This window comes from Myiozetetes cayanensis, unplaced genomic scaffold (genome assembly GCF_022539395.1).
Source record: "Myiozetetes cayanensis isolate MyiCay16 unplaced genomic scaffold, myiCay2020 scf9, whole genome shotgun sequence".
Lineage (NCBI taxonomy): Eukaryota > Metazoa > Chordata > Aves > Passeriformes > Tyrannidae > Myiozetetes > Myiozetetes cayanensis.
In genome coordinates, this window is record NW_026088185.1 from 12890901 (window position 1) to 12909401 (window position 18501).

Consider the following 18501-nt stretch of genomic DNA (forward strand, 5'->3'; position numbering starts at 1 on the left):
GGTGCTAAAAGCCTGGTGTGGAAAGGGGAACTGATCAGATCAGGTCAGCACAGAAACAAATTTATCTTTGTCACAAAGGTTGGCTTTATCTCAGTACACTTGGAGTTCTTGTGAAGTCTGGTCACATTGTTTGCTTTGCTGGCTCTTTAGGAGGGAAGTGCAAAGAGCACAACAAAGACAATCAAACAATTCATGCATAAGGCCTGTGGACTACTGCAGATACGTGACAAAAAACTGTTACCCATCCAGGAAAGGGTAGGAAAATCTTCTTTTATCCTTGCAAGGCACAGTTGACAACCGAAATGCATAACTGCTGTCTAGCGTTGGGAATAAGACTAACACAGCACAAGTACAGCCCAGCACCAGCTTCATATGTGACACCCTACATGGTCCAAAAAAATCACTAGCCACTCCCTAGTCACCAGAAGGGCCTAGAATATTTCTTGATCTTTAGCCATCTTCAAATTATTATGGTCTGAGAAATTAACAAGACAAGATATTACTGTAACTACCAGTCATAACACAACAGCAAGGGACTGATAATCACTTCTGTCTCCTTCACCTATTCCCTTCACATCACCATACATCAAACTTCATTTTGGATGTACGAAACTCATCCTTCTCCCATTCTTACACTTCTCTTTCCTTCTCCAATTCACTTGTATGTGCAGTTAACACACTGTTTCCCTTGAGTAGATCTAACTGGTACACATTGGTTTTCTAGCAGCCACCTCGTTACAGCCAGACAGGCTCAGGCATCACAGAGCTGTCGAGGTGAAGATGAGTGCTACAAGCAACCTGGCACACAGGTTATACACACAGTTTCATCTGCTAAACGTGTCCCAGATCACATTTTAAGATAGAGATCCTGCTGTGAGATCCTGGAGGACAAAGCACAGAACGTAAGCACAGTGAAAGTCCCTCAGATAGGTTATAAAGCAAAGGGAGCACAGTGCACAGGTCAATCAACACTTGCAAACTGTAGGTCACAGCAGAAAGGAAGGACAATGAATCTCTTCTGTCCCTCAGAGACAGTGTTTGCAAAGAGGGACTAGAATATTTCTTATTCCTTAGCCATTTTTAAAAGATTATGTTTGGAGAAATTAATAGGACTACGTATTAATAATGCAAAGTCTTCATTTTTCACAAGACCAGGAAGGTACTTATTCATCTCACCAGTGAACTCCACTGTCATTAGAAAGCAGAAAGAGGAGAGAGTTAGTTTGTACTGGCAGTTGAATATGCAGGGGGAAAAAACACCTACCTTGCAGATTAGGTTTGAAAAGGAAAACAGAAAAAGCTGCTGATATCTTCCTAGCATGGAATTCTCAACAGCCAGAGCACAGATATATAAATCCAAAATGACCCAGACTATTTTAACTAACACTCTAGCTTTGATTTGATTTGCAGCACTGGAGCCCTTCAAAAATAAAAGCATTCTGATTTTATATTGAATCTGACTGTGAGTGAAAACCACTCTCTCAACACAGCCCACTGTCTGCATATTATCTGAATACCTCAGATGTAGAGAATACATCAGCAGAGGATCACATAAACCCACCTTTACACTACCCTCCAACACTTTAAGAGACTATTTCAAGTGAAGAACAAGTATACCTGCTTTGATTTTCCAAGGAAAGTTGGAGAGATGCAATTAGACAGCAGTCTACACACTGCATTTGTAACAACTACCATAAATCTTCCTCTTTAAAGCCTCAGTTGAAACTGGAGCACTCTGTATGCCAGGCACTGAATCCAGGATACTTATATAAATGTAAGAATACAAGTGTAAACTGATCTTCCACCATAAACTAAAATTATCCTTTTAGTTCATCAAGTCCATTAGACGAGACTGCTTCAGCAATGCAGAAACACAAAAGACTCACCCTTGCGTAAATAAATGCAACAGTTCCAGAACAAAACATCTCTAAGTAAATCTACAACATTTTAGGCTTTAACTTCCATATCCCAAATTCTGTGTCACATATTAGCTACAATATTCAGAGTAGTATTGTTGTGCTAATAAGCAAACTGCTACACAGCCCCAGGCACCTGGCAAATAATTAATTAGCATTGAGTCTGGCTTTTTGTTTAATTATCTGAAGGTAATACTGGGAGGGCTATGGGACCACAGCCATGATTTCTTAAAATCCAACATAAAGTGAGCAGACAGAACTGTAAAGCTACTCCTTCAAATTGCCACATGTTTTTCTCCCAGGAAGGCGAGAGGGGGAACTTAAGAAAGTAAGAGATGTATGTGTATAAGAGTACTGCATTTCAAAAGCAAAGTCCAGGTTGAGTGAAAAATGCTATTGTTTTGCCAACTAAAACTGATGACACCTTAAATTCAAGCCATTTAATACAGCTACAGATAAAAAAAAAAGAGGTTGACTGTAAATCCACACAACTTAGTTTGTGACAAACTAAAGTATACCAGATCTTGAACAACAAATGATAAATGGTTTAGCACCTACAACAAGAGCAGCCAGCACTTCAGTCTTGCATCTAGAAACCATCTAAGATTATTTTATTTACAACTGTTTGGGCCTTCCTTTGATAAAATGATTAATGCATTTGCAGCTGACACTGGACTGCTTATCAGGAGCAGCTGGGAGCTTCAAAGATGTGATTGAGTAACACCAGGCTCCAAACAAAACAGAATACAAATGCCCGTAAGACAATGCAGATCAGGGATGCTGAAATCCTGTAAAACTTTAACATAAACTGACCTTTAGACAGAGCTCAAGTGAGAAAAAAGCAGTATATCCTTAACTCCACATAGAAAGCAATAAGACATTTTTTGGAATTTCACAGAGAACAGCAGAGCTTTTCTGCTGCAGTACCATCTTATTTCCTGCATGAATCAACCACCGACTGAGGCTGGGAAGGAATTTTGCCAGAAGACTGCCAGACTTGCAGCCAGTAAGACCAGCCAAAAGCCAGGCCACCACTCCCTTCTCACATGTCCAGAGATGGTGCATTTCAGCAGTGTCACCAATTCCCACCAGTATCCACTCTAATCAATTCTCTCCGTGCTCTCTGACACACACCAGCAGGTACAGCTCATTATTCTCTTTAGAGAAGTGTAAACTGTGGATCTGGAGTCTCTTTCCTCACTCACAGAAAATCCATGACCTTTCACAGTACGGTCAGTGACTGTGCTCCAAAATCAAGCCTTTAGGGACAATCACAGGCCCAGGGCTACAAAGATGGTGAGCCAGCCAGGGTAGTTATAAACACCCAAAGCATTAGAGGATGTAAGAACAGTACCTTTGATACAGAAGTTCATTACAAGAAAAAAAAAAGAGAAAAGGTGGTGGAGGAAAGTTATAGACTTGAAATGGCATATGTAGGGGGGAAATAAGGAATTTTCAGCCATACAGGTGTTGGAGCAAAGTCCGTAGGTCTTTGTTTTGCCCTCACATGAAATACTCAATGAACCAGCTTCCCTTCTCCCTTTACTTCTCAGTAGCAAAAATGACTACATTGAGAATATTCTGAAGGCACAACTAACAGTCAAGCACTGTCTCTGATTCCAGTCAGCTTCGCTGGTTCTGGCTATTGGTTGAAAGAAAACGAGAAGGAAGTTTAAAAAGTAATAAAAATATTTAGCAGGTTAATATGACACTGGGGGAATTATTATATAATCTCTCTTACATTTCATGCTATATTGACAAAATTTCTATTATCACAGTGCAATGTCAATAAATTTTAGTATTTGACTTCCAAGATACAGCAAATACACCTGATAAACAGCCAAAACAACCTCTACCTCTAATCATAGTGCAGAGCCAAGTGATAGAACTGGATAAAACCCAGGCTCATGAGAACAACATAGAAATATCATAAAAACAAGGCTCCTGAGAACAACTTTCACCTTCACCCGACTGAAATACAGAACATGCCAGAATTAACACATCATCAAAACTTTATGACATATGCCTCATGAAGTGGATTTTGGTCAGATAGAAAACAGATAAGAGAATGGGATTATTTACTCTTTTCATTTAAATTTAGTATCATCAGTGTGCAGAAGGGTTCTTCTTGCCTGCCCCCATTCCAAAGCACAAAAAGTACTGCTTTCTCCCGCTACTCCAGGTGTCTTGGGGAAAACACAATTACAGAGTTGGGAAGGAAGAGCTTCAGAGATTTAAAAGGAAAAGAGAAAGCAGCAAAGCAAAATCAAAGTCACTGCAAAACATTTAACAGACAGGGAGGTCTAAGTAAGTCAAGTGAGACATTCAGTCCAAATGTGAAAAATGATACCTGAGGCACATGTTCCAGTTACAGTTTGGCAGCAACTTTCTCCAATCCAGAGCTTGCAAGAGGGCCTCCCTACACAGTTTTAATCCAGTCAGTACAACCTCACAATAAAGTTAAAATGCAAACAACAGCTAGAAAGCAAACTTGATTAAATGCTGCATTTGCATACATTTTGCATCAGTCCTAAGATGCCATTATAACTTTGATTTTCATTTGCAGCCTCATGTCATCCATCACTGATACAGATGAGTCCAATTCATTTTTCAGTCAGCTGCCTCATCCATTCTCTCTGGGCTCCAGAACTGTATCCACAGCCATTAGCTCCACACACTGTGCCATGCTCAGCACCAGCAGAAATAAGAAGTAAAATTAAACAAAGCCTTATTGAAAATGCCTGCAGCAACAGGACCTAATACAGCCATTGTTCACAAGAACGCTCAAGGCTAACCAGGTTACAGGAATGTTTTATCACAACCCACCGTCCTCAATAGGGCTGCCAGAGTAACAGTTCCCTTCTCATTAACAGAGATGATTGTATCTGTTTCCCAACTCACGCACACAAAAACAGGTAAAAAGCCGGTCACTGACAAGTTCAGCCACAAGATGCTGAAGGCTTTTCAGCAAAGTAATTGGATCTACTTCCGCTACATTTTATCACTACAAGTGGTGCCTTGAAAAGGAAACCAGCACATGCAACGAAGCAGTTGATTCTCTTCTTTAAATGGCTGCTAAGTAAGGACACAGCCATTGTCAGTTAATAGAAAAAAATGATAACATCAGAATTCGCTAGTCTAATGGTCACAAAGTAAGTGATTTCACCTCCTGCAGAACCTGCAACAGCTTTGGCTGCATTATTAAAGGCATCTCTTATACTATGAGCTTAAGGTCCAATACCAAACCAACCAAAAAACCAAAACAAACAAACCAAACCAAACAAACAAAAAATCCTAAACAATACCACTCCCCCAAAAAAAACCCAACCAACCAACCAGAAAAAAGCCTGAAAATTCCTCAAGTGAGCTTTAGCAAGATTACAACAGTATTAAACAGTTTGATCATTAAACTGTAGCTTGTATCTTTCTATGGAACTCACTTCCCTAAAACATCATAAAAATATATGACTCAAACTCATAGTTTAAAAATTAAACCTAGCTTTATTCCCAAAAAGAAACTCCATCTCAGAAAGCCTCATGTATAAAACTTTTTCTCCCCAGATTGCAGAAAAACACTTGTTCACTAATGAAAACCAGTAGGACCAAACTTATCACGCCCAAGATGTTTCACAGCTGAAGCAACACCACTCGGCAGAATGTTAATAGTCTGCTGCAACCCATCTCAAAACTACCACTGTGTGCAACACAGCACATGGAGCTACAGCCTGCACTGTCCAGTCTCCCTGTGAACACTAACATCCTGGGTTTTGCTGCACCATCAAGTTGGGTGGGGGTTTTTTTATCCCTATTGATAAGCCAAACAGTTAATCTCTAAACACACAATGCATAAAAGGGATCATTTCAAACCAGAAAAATGGAAGACACTTATAATCACCACTGCATTCACATCTGAATGACAGCTAAACATAAAGACACATCAAGCATTCAGCCATCTGGAAAGAAGCTGGTTGTTTGGTTTTTTTCATATTGTCTATTCTCAAACTCTTAAGGCAAGAGTCAGAGGTTGACCAAGACTTCCATTTAGTGAGATGCTCGTTTCATATCTACAGTCATTAATGAACTGCACCATGAACAATAGGCCAGACTCCTCCACTTTCATTGCATTCAAAAGGACAGTTGTGTCACACCAAGACAAACACTGTGTGCGTACTGCCAGATGTATTTTACATTTGGGACATCTGAAATTACAAAAACAAATTCCACCTAGTGTTGTCCTAACATCTGTGAATATGGCTCATTTAATGAGATTATAGCAATATGTATTTTGTTCTTCCAGACAAGAAAGAATATGATACATACACGACTTCAAAATTCACGATATATAAACACAACCAAGGTACTATCCAGTCTCTATTCAAAGTTAAATGGTAGTAAAAGTTGCTGCAGCAAAACAAATAAGAAAACACACTTCAAGTACACCTACCAGAGACCCAGGACAACAAGAGGAGGAGGACACAGTCCACCTTTAGCACTAAACTTTTAATAAGACACGAAGGGTCTAACAAGAAAAAGCACCCCAAATGTACAAAAGCAAATCACCTACTCCTTTCAAATTCTGACTTGTGGCAATTACTCTCCCACAACACACAAAATCCAATTTAAACAGAAAGTGGGCTAAGCCAACATTTCTCCAGACTCAAGGATTAAGGGGCCAACACTGGCACACTCTGATCCATCTTACTGCAAGTGCAAGTATGTGAAAAGGATAAGCTTTTAGAGCAATTAAGTTTTGTTGACAGTTCTGAAAAAATAAGTGGATTGAACACACCAGTAATCATAAGGAGGAAAACACCCCCTCAAATAACATATTTAAAGCACACAGGCCATGAGTGTTCTTTCTAAGCACTTCTGAGTTGAGTATTCAGAGCAAAAATTAATTCTTAATTTTGCTCTTCACAAAGTCAGTAGAGTGGTTTCTATGAGGGTTTTTCAGATACAGTTAGCACCTCCCATCAGTCAGCAGCTGCCTGAGGGCTATCCAAATAACTGTTCCTGAAACATTAATACAGAAAACTTCTCTGGATTTTTGAGTGCTACTCTTGCCTCACATAGATGACTCACCATTTACCACTGACAGGACAAACCCTAATGATAAGATTTATTTTTTTCCACACACACATCTACTTTTTTCCTCAAAAAAAATTCATCCTCCTTTTTCATTACAATCTAAACAACACCTGCATCATGACTACTACTATGCAAACATTGGCCTTTCTCTATGTACAACATTAAAATGTCAATGAACCTTCTCCTTTTTGTCACCCAACACAACTATTTCAGATTTCCAGCTCTTCAGGGAGTTTTCTTTTTGTAGCTTGTAATGCCAGGAACTCCTGAAACATTTGTTCAGGATACATTCATTACAGCCAGCAGGGGAAATTAATTGTGAATTGGCAGCAGCTCGGTTTTTCAAATGAGCCTAATTCTGTAGGAGCTGAGCATGTTAACTCCCTTCAGTCCTTGAAATATTTCAGCAAGTCTTTCCACCCCACACAAGGCATGGAAAGGTTCAATTCAAGGGAGTGATCTCCTCTCCCATCTTCTATTCTTTGAACAGACAAAGAACAGGTTGAGAGGTGACAGAAATAGAAGATGAGTCAAATTTTCAACACCAACTAAAGAAATACATATGCCTTATTTGTTAAATCAGGCAACTGTGACAAACAGACTTTGGAAAAACAAGCACATAAAGTAAATTTTATATTGGCATACTGTGGTAGCCTATTTTATAGAATAGGAAGGGGCAGAGGGGGCAACCCAGAGAAAGACAGACAGTTTGTATAGAAATCTCACTAAGTAACTCTCCATAGTAAGAAACCTAAAGAAAATACAATTGAAGTCAATGAGTCAAAGCAAAGTATGCTACAGTTTTTGCACACTAGAACAGACCGGATATTTCCACAAATTAACTCACTCAGTGTGAAATAAACCAGCTTGTAAAAATAATCTAATAGATTGTTGACAGCCCCTTACTGCAGCCAATTACTTTATTTATTCAAAAAAATCATTATTCCTTACTAAAATCAGTGTTATAGCCAACAACTTTTTAAATCAGTATGCGTGGAAGGAATGTGGTTTGGAGGCAAACTGCACTTCCAAGTTCACAATGTATAAATATTTGATGGATGCAATACTATTTCTGCCTCATTTTTTTCCTGAAAGCTTAACAAATACTAAGTTTTTTTTTTCTAAAAGGAAGCCCTCTGGAGTCTCTACTCAGCAAAAAAAAGAAAAATCCTGTATGACTTCTGGTTTCCATACAGGCTTTTACGTAGATCAACCCAGAGTTCAAGTTAAACTAAAACTTATTTAAAGAAATAACTTAAGGAGTGAATGGAAGACTTCAAGACCATGTATTTTAAAAGCAGAAGCTTGTTTCAGTTTAAAATAAATTGTACAGGTGAGATGCAGTACAATCACCCATTTTACTGCTGATAAAGTACAACACAGACTAGAGGACCAGAGGCAGTCAGTCACTTGGTTTTGTCCTGGACAGACTGAGGGACAGTTTTCATTGCACAACTACTTCTGAGAGAGAAAAAGTACAACTGATCTGTTCTAAACTTAAACTGCTGCAAAACAAACATCACCTTGATCAGAATTAGTGAAGCACTTCAGGGGTTCTACTTCTAGAAGAGCTACAGACACAGTCACAAGACAAGTGCCCTCTTTATTGCTTCCCCTACTTCTGCACTGTATTTCTGCCTCATCTGTGTGGTGTTTAGCATCTAGGATTGATCAAAAATAATTCTGAGATGAAACCACTCCATCAAAATCCTTACTGAAATAGTTAAGAAAGGCATACAGAGAAAAAGTTGCAGCTGGTAGAGAGAAAATTTTAATAGTTGCTCAAGCAGGGATCCATAAGAAAGATGTTCTGCAACTCACCTCTAGGCAGGAATAGCAGGGTTGGATGGCACATGCAATTCTGACAAGGTATGAAGGAAGAACTTAGTTAAGCCAAGTTCCAGGTCACATATTGTCTTCTTCATTCATGGAACTCATCACTTACAAAAGGTCTGAATCCAAATCAGCCCACAGTCAACACTTCCAGTAACAGCAAAATCTTAGGAGCCTTAAATTTGCAGTCTGGTTTCACCACTGGCTTGTGCTTGGAAATAAAAGAATTGGCAAGCAGAGAATGTTAATGGAAAGCTGTCTAACACTCAAAATATTATCCACCAAATGAGTATCACAGAGAATGAAAAAAAGAAAAAAAAGAATTACCATCATCATTTTGGACAAAGGTCAGAGCAGGCAAGCTGTGTCACTAAGAAATGCCTTCAACAAAAAATGCCTGACCTAGAGGAATTGAAGTGAATGGTACCTACATTAAGCAGTGGTTAGCCTCCTTAAAACATGGAAAAAATGTAAGAATTATAGCACAAATCCCCTACATACAATTCTGGTCTTAATCACCATTAATAACATCCAGCACTGCAAGACTAACAAAACCAAAACAAACAAACAAAAAACCAAAACACAACAAGAAAAACCAAAACAAAAACCAAAACAAACAAACAAACAAAAACTTCTAGTTTGAGGAGAAACACAAATAGGGAGCTACCTTACGATGGACATCACCAAAATCTGTAAAGACACGAGGCAGTCTGCCTGTCCAACAGGCACACCAGCCAAGAGGAAGCTGCAGAGCAGGTACAAACACCTTTTCAACCAGCCACCTTCAGCACCAGCTGCAGATCATCCCTATACTTACTGGGAGGGCAGAACCCTGTAATGGCAGCTTTCAAGGACATGGGAAAACATTACCTTACCAGCACCTCTCACAGGTATAAAAAGCCCAAATGAAAAAGAAATAACCCTCAAGTGTAAGATGGTCTGCAAGTGGCTGCTCAAGAGTTTGGACACAGAACAAATCCACCGTATACACGGGACTAACCCATCAGGATTCAAAGGTCCAAACAGAGACATGCTGGATTCTACCTTCTTTTGAACTGGAGCTAGTCTTGGTTGACCTGTACATTGATACCCAAATTAAAAGACACAGGAAATGATTATATAAAGTACTTTTGTCTCCTCTCAGAAAATCTGTAACTTAGATATTCAGGTTTGCCAATAAACAGCAACTCAACTGTTGATGGATTGATGAGAAGGAGATATGTTCTACGACAATCTGAAGGTCTTCTAAGGTTTTAGGAAAGAGAGATTAATAGAGAAATTGATTAGTCAAAGTACAAGAAGAAAGCCACACAATTTTCAGGAATGCAGATCTCAGTTTCTTCAGATTGTATCTAATTTTCCTTTAAGCATTCCGTTTTCTTACACTGATTGAGAAATTACTTCATATTTTTGTAAAGGAAAATGATAGGGAGGGTGCATGTTATGATTCACCAGTAGCTAGTATTCTATTGGTAATCTGAAAGACATTTTATCAGATAATCTACTGCAAAACCATTTGTCTCCATGGAACCTCATCTTTGAAGTCAAATCCCTGACCAGGAAAAATAAAAAACAAGAGAGTCCAGTGCCAGGTGTTTGCCCCTACCCATCAGACTGCACTCCGTGATTCCAAACACCAGCCTTTGTTAGAGCCCAATCATTCAGCATCCTCCCCATCTACCCTTCATACCAACGGTATCCTCACCACAGGCTATAAGAAGTATGTTCATTCAAACATTCTGTAGTTTTCTTTGTCCTACATATACCAAACAATAAAGAAAAACAATGAGGTAAGAAGTCTCCCTGTGGCAACAAATGCTGCCAGTGCACTCTTATGAAACCCATGAGCAACTTGTCTAAGCCTCCCAGTTTGGGAGCATTCCCAAGAGCAAATCCAGCACTGGAGTAGAGCTGTGGCACCTGCCACAACAAAGCAAAGTCATCAGTTCTGAATGGATGTACTTACTGGTGACATAAAAATTACAGGTTTACACTGGAAAGTAAGAGATTTTGATTACATTAAAACACTACAACAGTTCACTTTAATGGAGGTGTGTATAGCACAATCATTAGGTATAAAAAGAAAAAATCCCAAACATTTACAGAATCAAGTCTTACATATTTTCTCTTTAAGTGAGGATAACAGTCCAAAAAAGTTCTATCCGGTGCAATCAGTAATTTCTTATAACACAAAATTTCCTTTACAAATAAGTTAGTGAAGTAATCCTAAGGACATAATAAAGTACTGGTGATAAGACCAACAGATCTACCAACAACGTACAACCTGAGGGGAACAAAAAATGCTTATATTAATGACCATATTACACAAATACTGCAGTCTTTTATTTCCCCACAAGTTCTTGTAACATGGTGATTTTATAAATTTCTGATATGAAGCAGCTTTCTGAGTTTACCAATGTATTTGGGACACTATATGGCCAGTGGAATTCACAAGACCATTTCTATCAATAAGTCTCTCACATGAGCCTGTCACTTCTGTTTAGTCAGTTCCCTGACATAAAATGGGTATGCCCTTATGCATAGGCAAGATTCAAGAATGAAATATAAAAATACAAAGCAGAATCTGTTTTCAATTACGCTAATTGCTCAAGACCTTTAGCATTATCATATTCATTAAGGATGAAACACAAGCATCTTAATAGGGGGCTAAAGGGAGTTTACAATAATGAAGCAATAGGTCTTCCCGCCTAGGAAAGTGCAGTTCTGACATTCTAATCATTAGGAAAGCCTAAAGAATGTTGTGCTCAACGGGGGAGGAAATCTGCTGCCTCAGTAGCAGGATGGGAGACAGCACAGAATGTTGGGCTTCAACTGGCCTATCATAGTGAATGAGTGAGGGGGAAAGTACAGCCACTTAACATGAAACATTATGCCCAAATAACTTTATTTGTTAAAAACAAAAACAGTCTGGTTTTCAGAAAATATCAATAGAACACAACCCTCCATGTTCAGTTACTTAAGAAAAAAAAAAAATCACAAAACATTGTGCAGCAAACAAAGCACCTCCCGGTTCCACCCTGTGCCAGAAATACCATTTGAGGCTTAAATTCCTTCTTCACAAATTCCTACGTGTCGACTTGGAGTTCATCTTCAACTGGGCAACAGCAACAGGAAGCAGACACTGCTGAGAACTCTGTACTGCTCTTTAATGGCTTCCTCCTATGACTGTGTTATTTAGTTACTACACAAAGCTTTGCTGTCTCTCAAGTAATAACAACAGAATAATACTCAGAACTTGATGAATACGATCTGGGAGACAAAACCAGAAACTCAGTACTATCCTATACACTGAAGTCTGTCCTGCAGTATTTCCAGGAGGAGTTATTCTCATTTTGCCTATTGAATTTCCACCAGTTTTATCCAGCTCTACCCTTCAACTGAGCTCCCTGGAAACACATTCACATCAGCTAACAACATTCAGCCAAAAGCCCAAGTTACTGGCAGTAGTCAACTTCTTATTAGGAACAAAGGGATCAAAAATGTTTTTTTCAGGTTACATAAGTACCTAATGTCCTAGAAGACATTTGCTATGACAAATCTGACTAAGTCCAATGGTAGTTTTTATGTTTGGATTATAAACACCTGGGAGAAAAGGAAAAGGAGACTGGAAATCTACCAAAAGTCTCATTACATCAAACCAGTGGCTACAATACAACACAGCAGCAGATATTTTATGCAAAAGCAATTAAAAGGCAGGCACCTTTTTAACCCTCAATTTTTCTGGATCACTGTAAAAGTAATCCTGGAAAACCTTTAAGAGACCTGAAGTTCTGCCAGTTGAAAGCTATTTCCAATCTCAGTGAAATGTCAGTCACCACTAGTGTTTTTAAGTCAGTATACAGTTTCTTAATCATTTGTCTCCTTCCTTTTTCTTTACTCCTCCTGCTTACATGGCCTGTCTTCCCATACAGGAGTCAAATTCACATGACAGCAATGGGAAAGCAGCGTATCAAGTTATATTCTCATTTTGAGTACAATATCACAGTGGACAAATCCAAAGGCTGAATGCAGAAGTGATAATCAAGCTGTTCACTGGCATACAGTTTCCAAGACTCACTAACATACTGCAGCTGATTAAGCAATGCTATGAAAAATATGGGAATTAATAGTTAAAATATTTTCTAGGTAAAAAAAAAAGTACTTGAAGACAGAGCTTAGAATTGTTTTGGTAAAACAAAGATTATGAATTCACCCCATCCCTATTAGAGCAAAAAATTAAATAAGACAAACAAGGATAGGGAAAAAAACAAACCTAGAGGTCAAGTCCAAGACAAAGTGCCAAAGTGCTACACAGACACAACTCTATTATTCTGCCTTTATAAAGGACTAAATACTTAACAATTTGTCCAAAACAGAAACAATGCTCATTAAAAAAAAAAGATTTCTTTCAAAACTTATCACATGTATCTTCCAAAGAAATCTTATGTTTTTGCAAACTTCTTTTGTAAGCACAGAGTTTGGAGTCAAAAGAAATCATCATTCTCCCTTTCCCCAATATATTTAGAGAAACTGCAAGAACATTTAGTACTCCTGATTGCTGGCTGATTTACAACAGCAATACCTAATTCCAGAAAACTAATTGTCATGTGGCTGGCAAGCAGGAAAAGAAAGAAACTGAGAAAGTATTTTATTAGTAGGGCTCAAAACATTATATAGGCAGCCAATCTGAAACATTAGCTCCTTAAATACATCCAGTTTGGGAATGATCATCAGTGCAACCCAAACAACCCATTTTTTTCGCTCTAATCACAAACGCACCATTCTTGAATTAACTCACTACATTATTGCTTCCTACTCAGTCTGACTGCCAATCAAAACCAGCATTACCATTCCAGAATTAACTGCTGGCTTCTGTACATTCTCGTGAATGGAAACACAAAACAGAAACTGTCATGTCCATAACAACTGGAGATCAAGTCCCTGTGAGACAGTTCAACAATTATTTGATTGTCTCTGCTGGCATTTCTGAAGGGAGGCCCACGAAGGCTGCTGTGTGAGCCACTCAAAAATGTAACTGTGCTTAAAATGACAGATTTTAAACAACAAATTGCAGTGCTTATTAGTTTTGCTACGTGGCTTCCATGTCCCACCCATTCAGCTGGTGTCTATGAACAGGGCTTCAGAGAGCAGATTAGTCACTTCAATCAAGCCAACTAACTAAGTGCTGTGTATGCAAACACAAGCAAATTAATACACAGGTGATAAACACCACTCCCCCATCTCTGGCTCCTCCAGGAAGATAAAAAGCATACGGAACAGCAAAATATGTTATACATTTTCCTCAGAAAAGTTTCCCTGCAGCTTAAAGAAAAGTCACTGTGGAATTCACTTGCCAGCCTCAGCCACTCTTTTCCCTGGGCATACCTCACTTTCTGTACCAGCAGCATTCAGCTCTGAGTGAGCAAGTGAGGATCCTCAGCTGAACCAAGGGTGCACTACAAAGCTGGTAATTCAGACATTGCCTCCAACCTGGGGGAGTGGCATTTCAAGGGTAGAGGTGTGAGCACAAAGCTGTGCTCACCTGGAGTGCATCTAGCCCCACATGCATTTTAAGGAATTGCTTTCAACAGGACCATGCAGACCCAGACAACATCACAAGATCACATGGAAACCTTCCGTGCTGGCCCAGAACCTCTCCTTCTCCCTCTCATTCACATACTCAGGAATAACAAACAAACAAACAAAAGGTCTCTGACAATTCACCGCAAAACTATCAACAAGGTACCCTGTCCTGCATCCAAGGCTGTGCCTCGTAGCTACACAGAAGCAAACACACTATCAGGCACAGCAACTCAACTATTTTGCAGTCCATCTGCTCTCACTCAAGCAAAGAATCCTAAATACAATAGATGACATGCAACTGCTCCCCAAGGCACCAAAAATATCAAGTTAGGGACTGGGCTGACAATAAGGAATCATTAATCCTACTGTATCTACCTGTCAGCAGGAAGGCTTAATGCACATTGCTAAACAGCAACAAAAGCAGATCCTGAGTCACAAAAAAGTTCCAAACTTCATTTTACTGAAACTTAAGTTATTTTCTTAGATGACAGTCACTTCCCTGAAAAATTCTTTACAATTTTCACAAAGAAGTTGATCAACAAAAAAAGCCTTAAATATCTAAAACTATTCACATCACAATGATACTGTAGTTGATATTCAGCTGATACCATAAAACAAAGTTCATCATTCCAGAGTTATTGGTATCCTCCAATGAATCAGACAAAATCTGCCCATTCAGTACTGCAACAGTACCTCTAAAATCCACTAAATTCAGCAGCGTCAAAAAAAATAATCACTGCCTGATTTTTCAACTGAAATTGGCCTGGTGTTTTGTTTCAGTTAATGAAGCAACTTTGTTAACTGAGGCAGCTGAGCCCTCATGACCAAACCTTGCCAACACAGCTCAATCAAGAAGGCAAATCAAACTTGCTAAGGAAAACACAGCAGGCTACAATAACCAACAGCCCACAGAGTTCTCAGCTATCTACCCAAGTCTCACAGAAATGAGAGAATCATTTACTTCATCAACTTTCCTCTCATTACAAGTATAAAGAAGTGCAGAGTAGTTTAAACTAATTCAAAATTTTTCTATTTTTATTCATATAAATTCAAGTATTTTACAATTATACATGAATTAATAATCTAATCTTTTATCTTCCCCTTTGCCAGACAAGTGACTGCTGTGTAATAGCAAAACTAGACTTACCAAAATTCAGAGCTTCTCACACACACTTTTGTGGTATTTGACAGTACCATAAGAAATAAAAAGATCCAAAAGCTTGTATCATAGCTACCTTTTTCATTTTCCATTCTGCAACTATGAAAGATATTCCTTCTATCAGTTCTCCTCCCCTCTCCAAATACTTTAAGCACTTTAACAGTTCCATTTTCCACTTCATTCTTTTAAAAGATTTTAACACTGGAAAAAACACTTACAAAAAGAACACTTAACATGCCAACAGAAAGAGCAGCATTCTGTCACAGAAAGAATTCTAAATATTTTGAAAAGAAAAACAAATATTCAGTTATCTTTAGCACAAACCTGTTTGCATGCACACCTCACAACAGATTTTAGCTGCTGATTACTTTGAGATAACGCCATGCTCTGTAAGATTTTGTTTGGTTTTTTTTTTAAGAAAGTTAATTATAGGAGGAGGCAATAGAAGGAAAATGGCAAAACACCCAATTCATCATGTTAGATCAGACAAAAAATACTCCAAAAGGTAATAAAATTAATTGGTTGAGACATCTGTATGATCTATTTTACCAACCCCAAATTTTCCCCCAGGAAAGCAATTTAACACTGAACAATGCTTGTCAAGATAAGAAGAAATTTGTCTATTTATCTTTTTGGCCAGTTCCACTGCAAATCATGTAGGCTGGAAGCTAGCTAATCAAAGCACTGCAAGAGAACTGTTTACATTTCCAGTGAACTGGGGGGAGAGAAGGTGCAGAACTCAAAAATCTTTTTTTCTAGTGATTTGAATGAAAACCTGCTCTGCTTTTCAGGCCCTCAGGTTGCTCCCCCCACCCTGCCTCTTAATACACCCTTGTAGAAGCTCAAGTAGAACTCAGCATTACTTAAGGAGATCAGTGATTTTTGAATTAACTGGCCTGAACCCACTTTGTCCACCTGCAATCCACAACTGCGAACTCAAAACTTCTACAAGGAAATAAGCCAGAAAAAAATAAAGTTTTATTTGCAAAGGAAGAAATACAACAAGGTCAAAAACATGAACTCTGGTCTCTGGCTGTCCTATGACGATTTTGACCTCACATTGAAGGGCACATAGGAGATGACTGCTCATTATAAAATAAAAATTCTTTAGATACTACTTAATAGCCAATTGGTTACATAATCATGAGAAACCAATTGAACTGTAGTACATCTTACGTGTCCAGCATTTATCTGAACCTTTCTCACATTGTTGGAATTTCTATCCTATATTTGTTTACTGAGCTTTCAAAACGCTCAGAGCTTCACCTAGAAAGGCAAGGCACCCTTCTACTCCTTTCTAAGGGAATAAAAAAAGTAAATAGAAAGGAAAAGGCATTTGAAATACTTATACAGCAGCTTTATAGGCCACCTTCAAGCCATCATCATGAGACTACTTACAATTTCATCACAAGTACAAATCCAAGCTGGTATCAAATTTTAAGCTTCCAAATTCAACTCAGTTGAAAGTAATTCCGATTCTGATAAAACTCCTCTCTTGAAGGGGTCTTTTAGTACTCTGAACTTCAGTGCAAAAGATCTCACTGACTGTTGGCTCTGACAACCCCAAGAATTCTATAAACATCATGCAGTTATTACACTCAGGCAACATCATTAGGAAAAAGACTTTTCAGACAAATTATTTGTCAAGCTCTGTGTACCTCAAGGCAGGTTAAAGCATGACACTCAGAAGGGCTAACACGGTAACCTCAGCAATCTGTACAAGACCAGTCTCAGCTGTTCATGATGGATTTAACATATCAGTGGCAAGTTTTTCTCAAAATAAACCTGCAAGAACAAGACTTTACTTCCAGTTTAGCATTCAGGATATCAAAGAATTGACTGGGCTCATAAGAAACCAGCACAGGGTACAAAACAGATCCCATAAGACTTTGGCTGTACTTTTTACTCAGATGTCTTAGGAGGATGGACAATCCTGCAGGCCCTCAATTCAGGACTTGTAACTGGAATTTCTTTCACAAAGCAGTATTTGCATCACTAGGCCTTTCATCAGTATTGAACAGCATCCCATTAGCCTTCAGCACCTGCCTCTTGGACGAAACTAGAAAAAAGTATTTTTACACTCAATTAAGTACAACCAAAGAAACACTTAGAGCTCCTTTCATGTAAGGGAAGTCACCTACCCATGCAGACATCACCTCACTGGGCAGCTGCTGCCAGAAAACACAAGGTTTAATGAAAATAACTTAATGTTACGCTTACGGCTGTATCAAGTTTGTTAGTCAACACACACAGCAACACCAGCCATGGCTGTGCAGCTGAGCGGGACACGCTCCCAGCCCGCCGGCACCAGCTGCGCACACGCGGTACCTGGCACGGGCATCCCTGGCTGGGGCCGTGCCCGCGGGCCCCCGGCCGCGCAGCCTGACCGCCCCCCCGCCCCCGCCCCGGCCTTCCCCGGCCGCCCCTCGCCCCGGCCCGGCCCGGCCGCCGCTCACCTTCTCCTGGGCCTTGCGGTAGCGCTGCAGCGCCTGCTGGGTCAGGTCCCGCACGCGGAGCTGCCCGTCCTTGCAGGGCACCACGATGCCGGTCCGCCCGAAGCACACGGTCACTTTCATCTCAGCGCGCCGCCATGCCCGCCCTGCCCGCCCGCGATCGGCGCCCGGCCCGGCCCGGCAGGTGCGGCCCCGGGGGCGGGCGGCAGGTGCTCCCGCGGGGCTGGGGCTGCGCCTCCGAGCGCGGCCAGCGCCGGCAGCGAGGCCCGGCCGCGGCCTCTCCTTCCGCCGTGCCCGCCCCGCCCCGCGCGGCGCTCCGGGAGGCGCGGGCCGGCCCGGCCCGGGCGGGGCGGCCGCGGGCGGCGGCGCCGCTCGCCCGGGGCACGGAGCGCCGGGATGGGCTTAAAGGGCCGCGGGGCAGCGCTGCGCGCACGGCCGGGACCGCCGCGACCGCCCCGCCGGCCGGAGC

At 40.3% G+C, this 18501-nt stretch overlaps 1 protein-coding gene across 4 annotated transcripts in view; it reads right to left on the minus strand.

The window, feature by feature from the left end:
* The window catches only part of PARD3B (par-3 family cell polarity regulator beta), a 402616-nt gene extending 384388 nt beyond the window's left edge, over window positions 1-18228 (minus strand). For 3 of the 4 annotated variants that reach the window (XM_050340097.1, XM_050340096.1, XM_050340094.1), the window contains exon 1: window positions 18036-18228. In XM_050340097.1, the coding sequence (XP_050196054.1) occupies window positions 18036-18155 (120 nt within the window). In that variant the 5' untranslated portion in view covers window positions 18156-18228. The remainder of the gene's footprint in view (window positions 1-18035) is intronic. The other variant, XM_050340095.1, reaches the window with a different exon arrangement.
* Window positions 18229-18501: the final 273 nt, after the last annotated feature.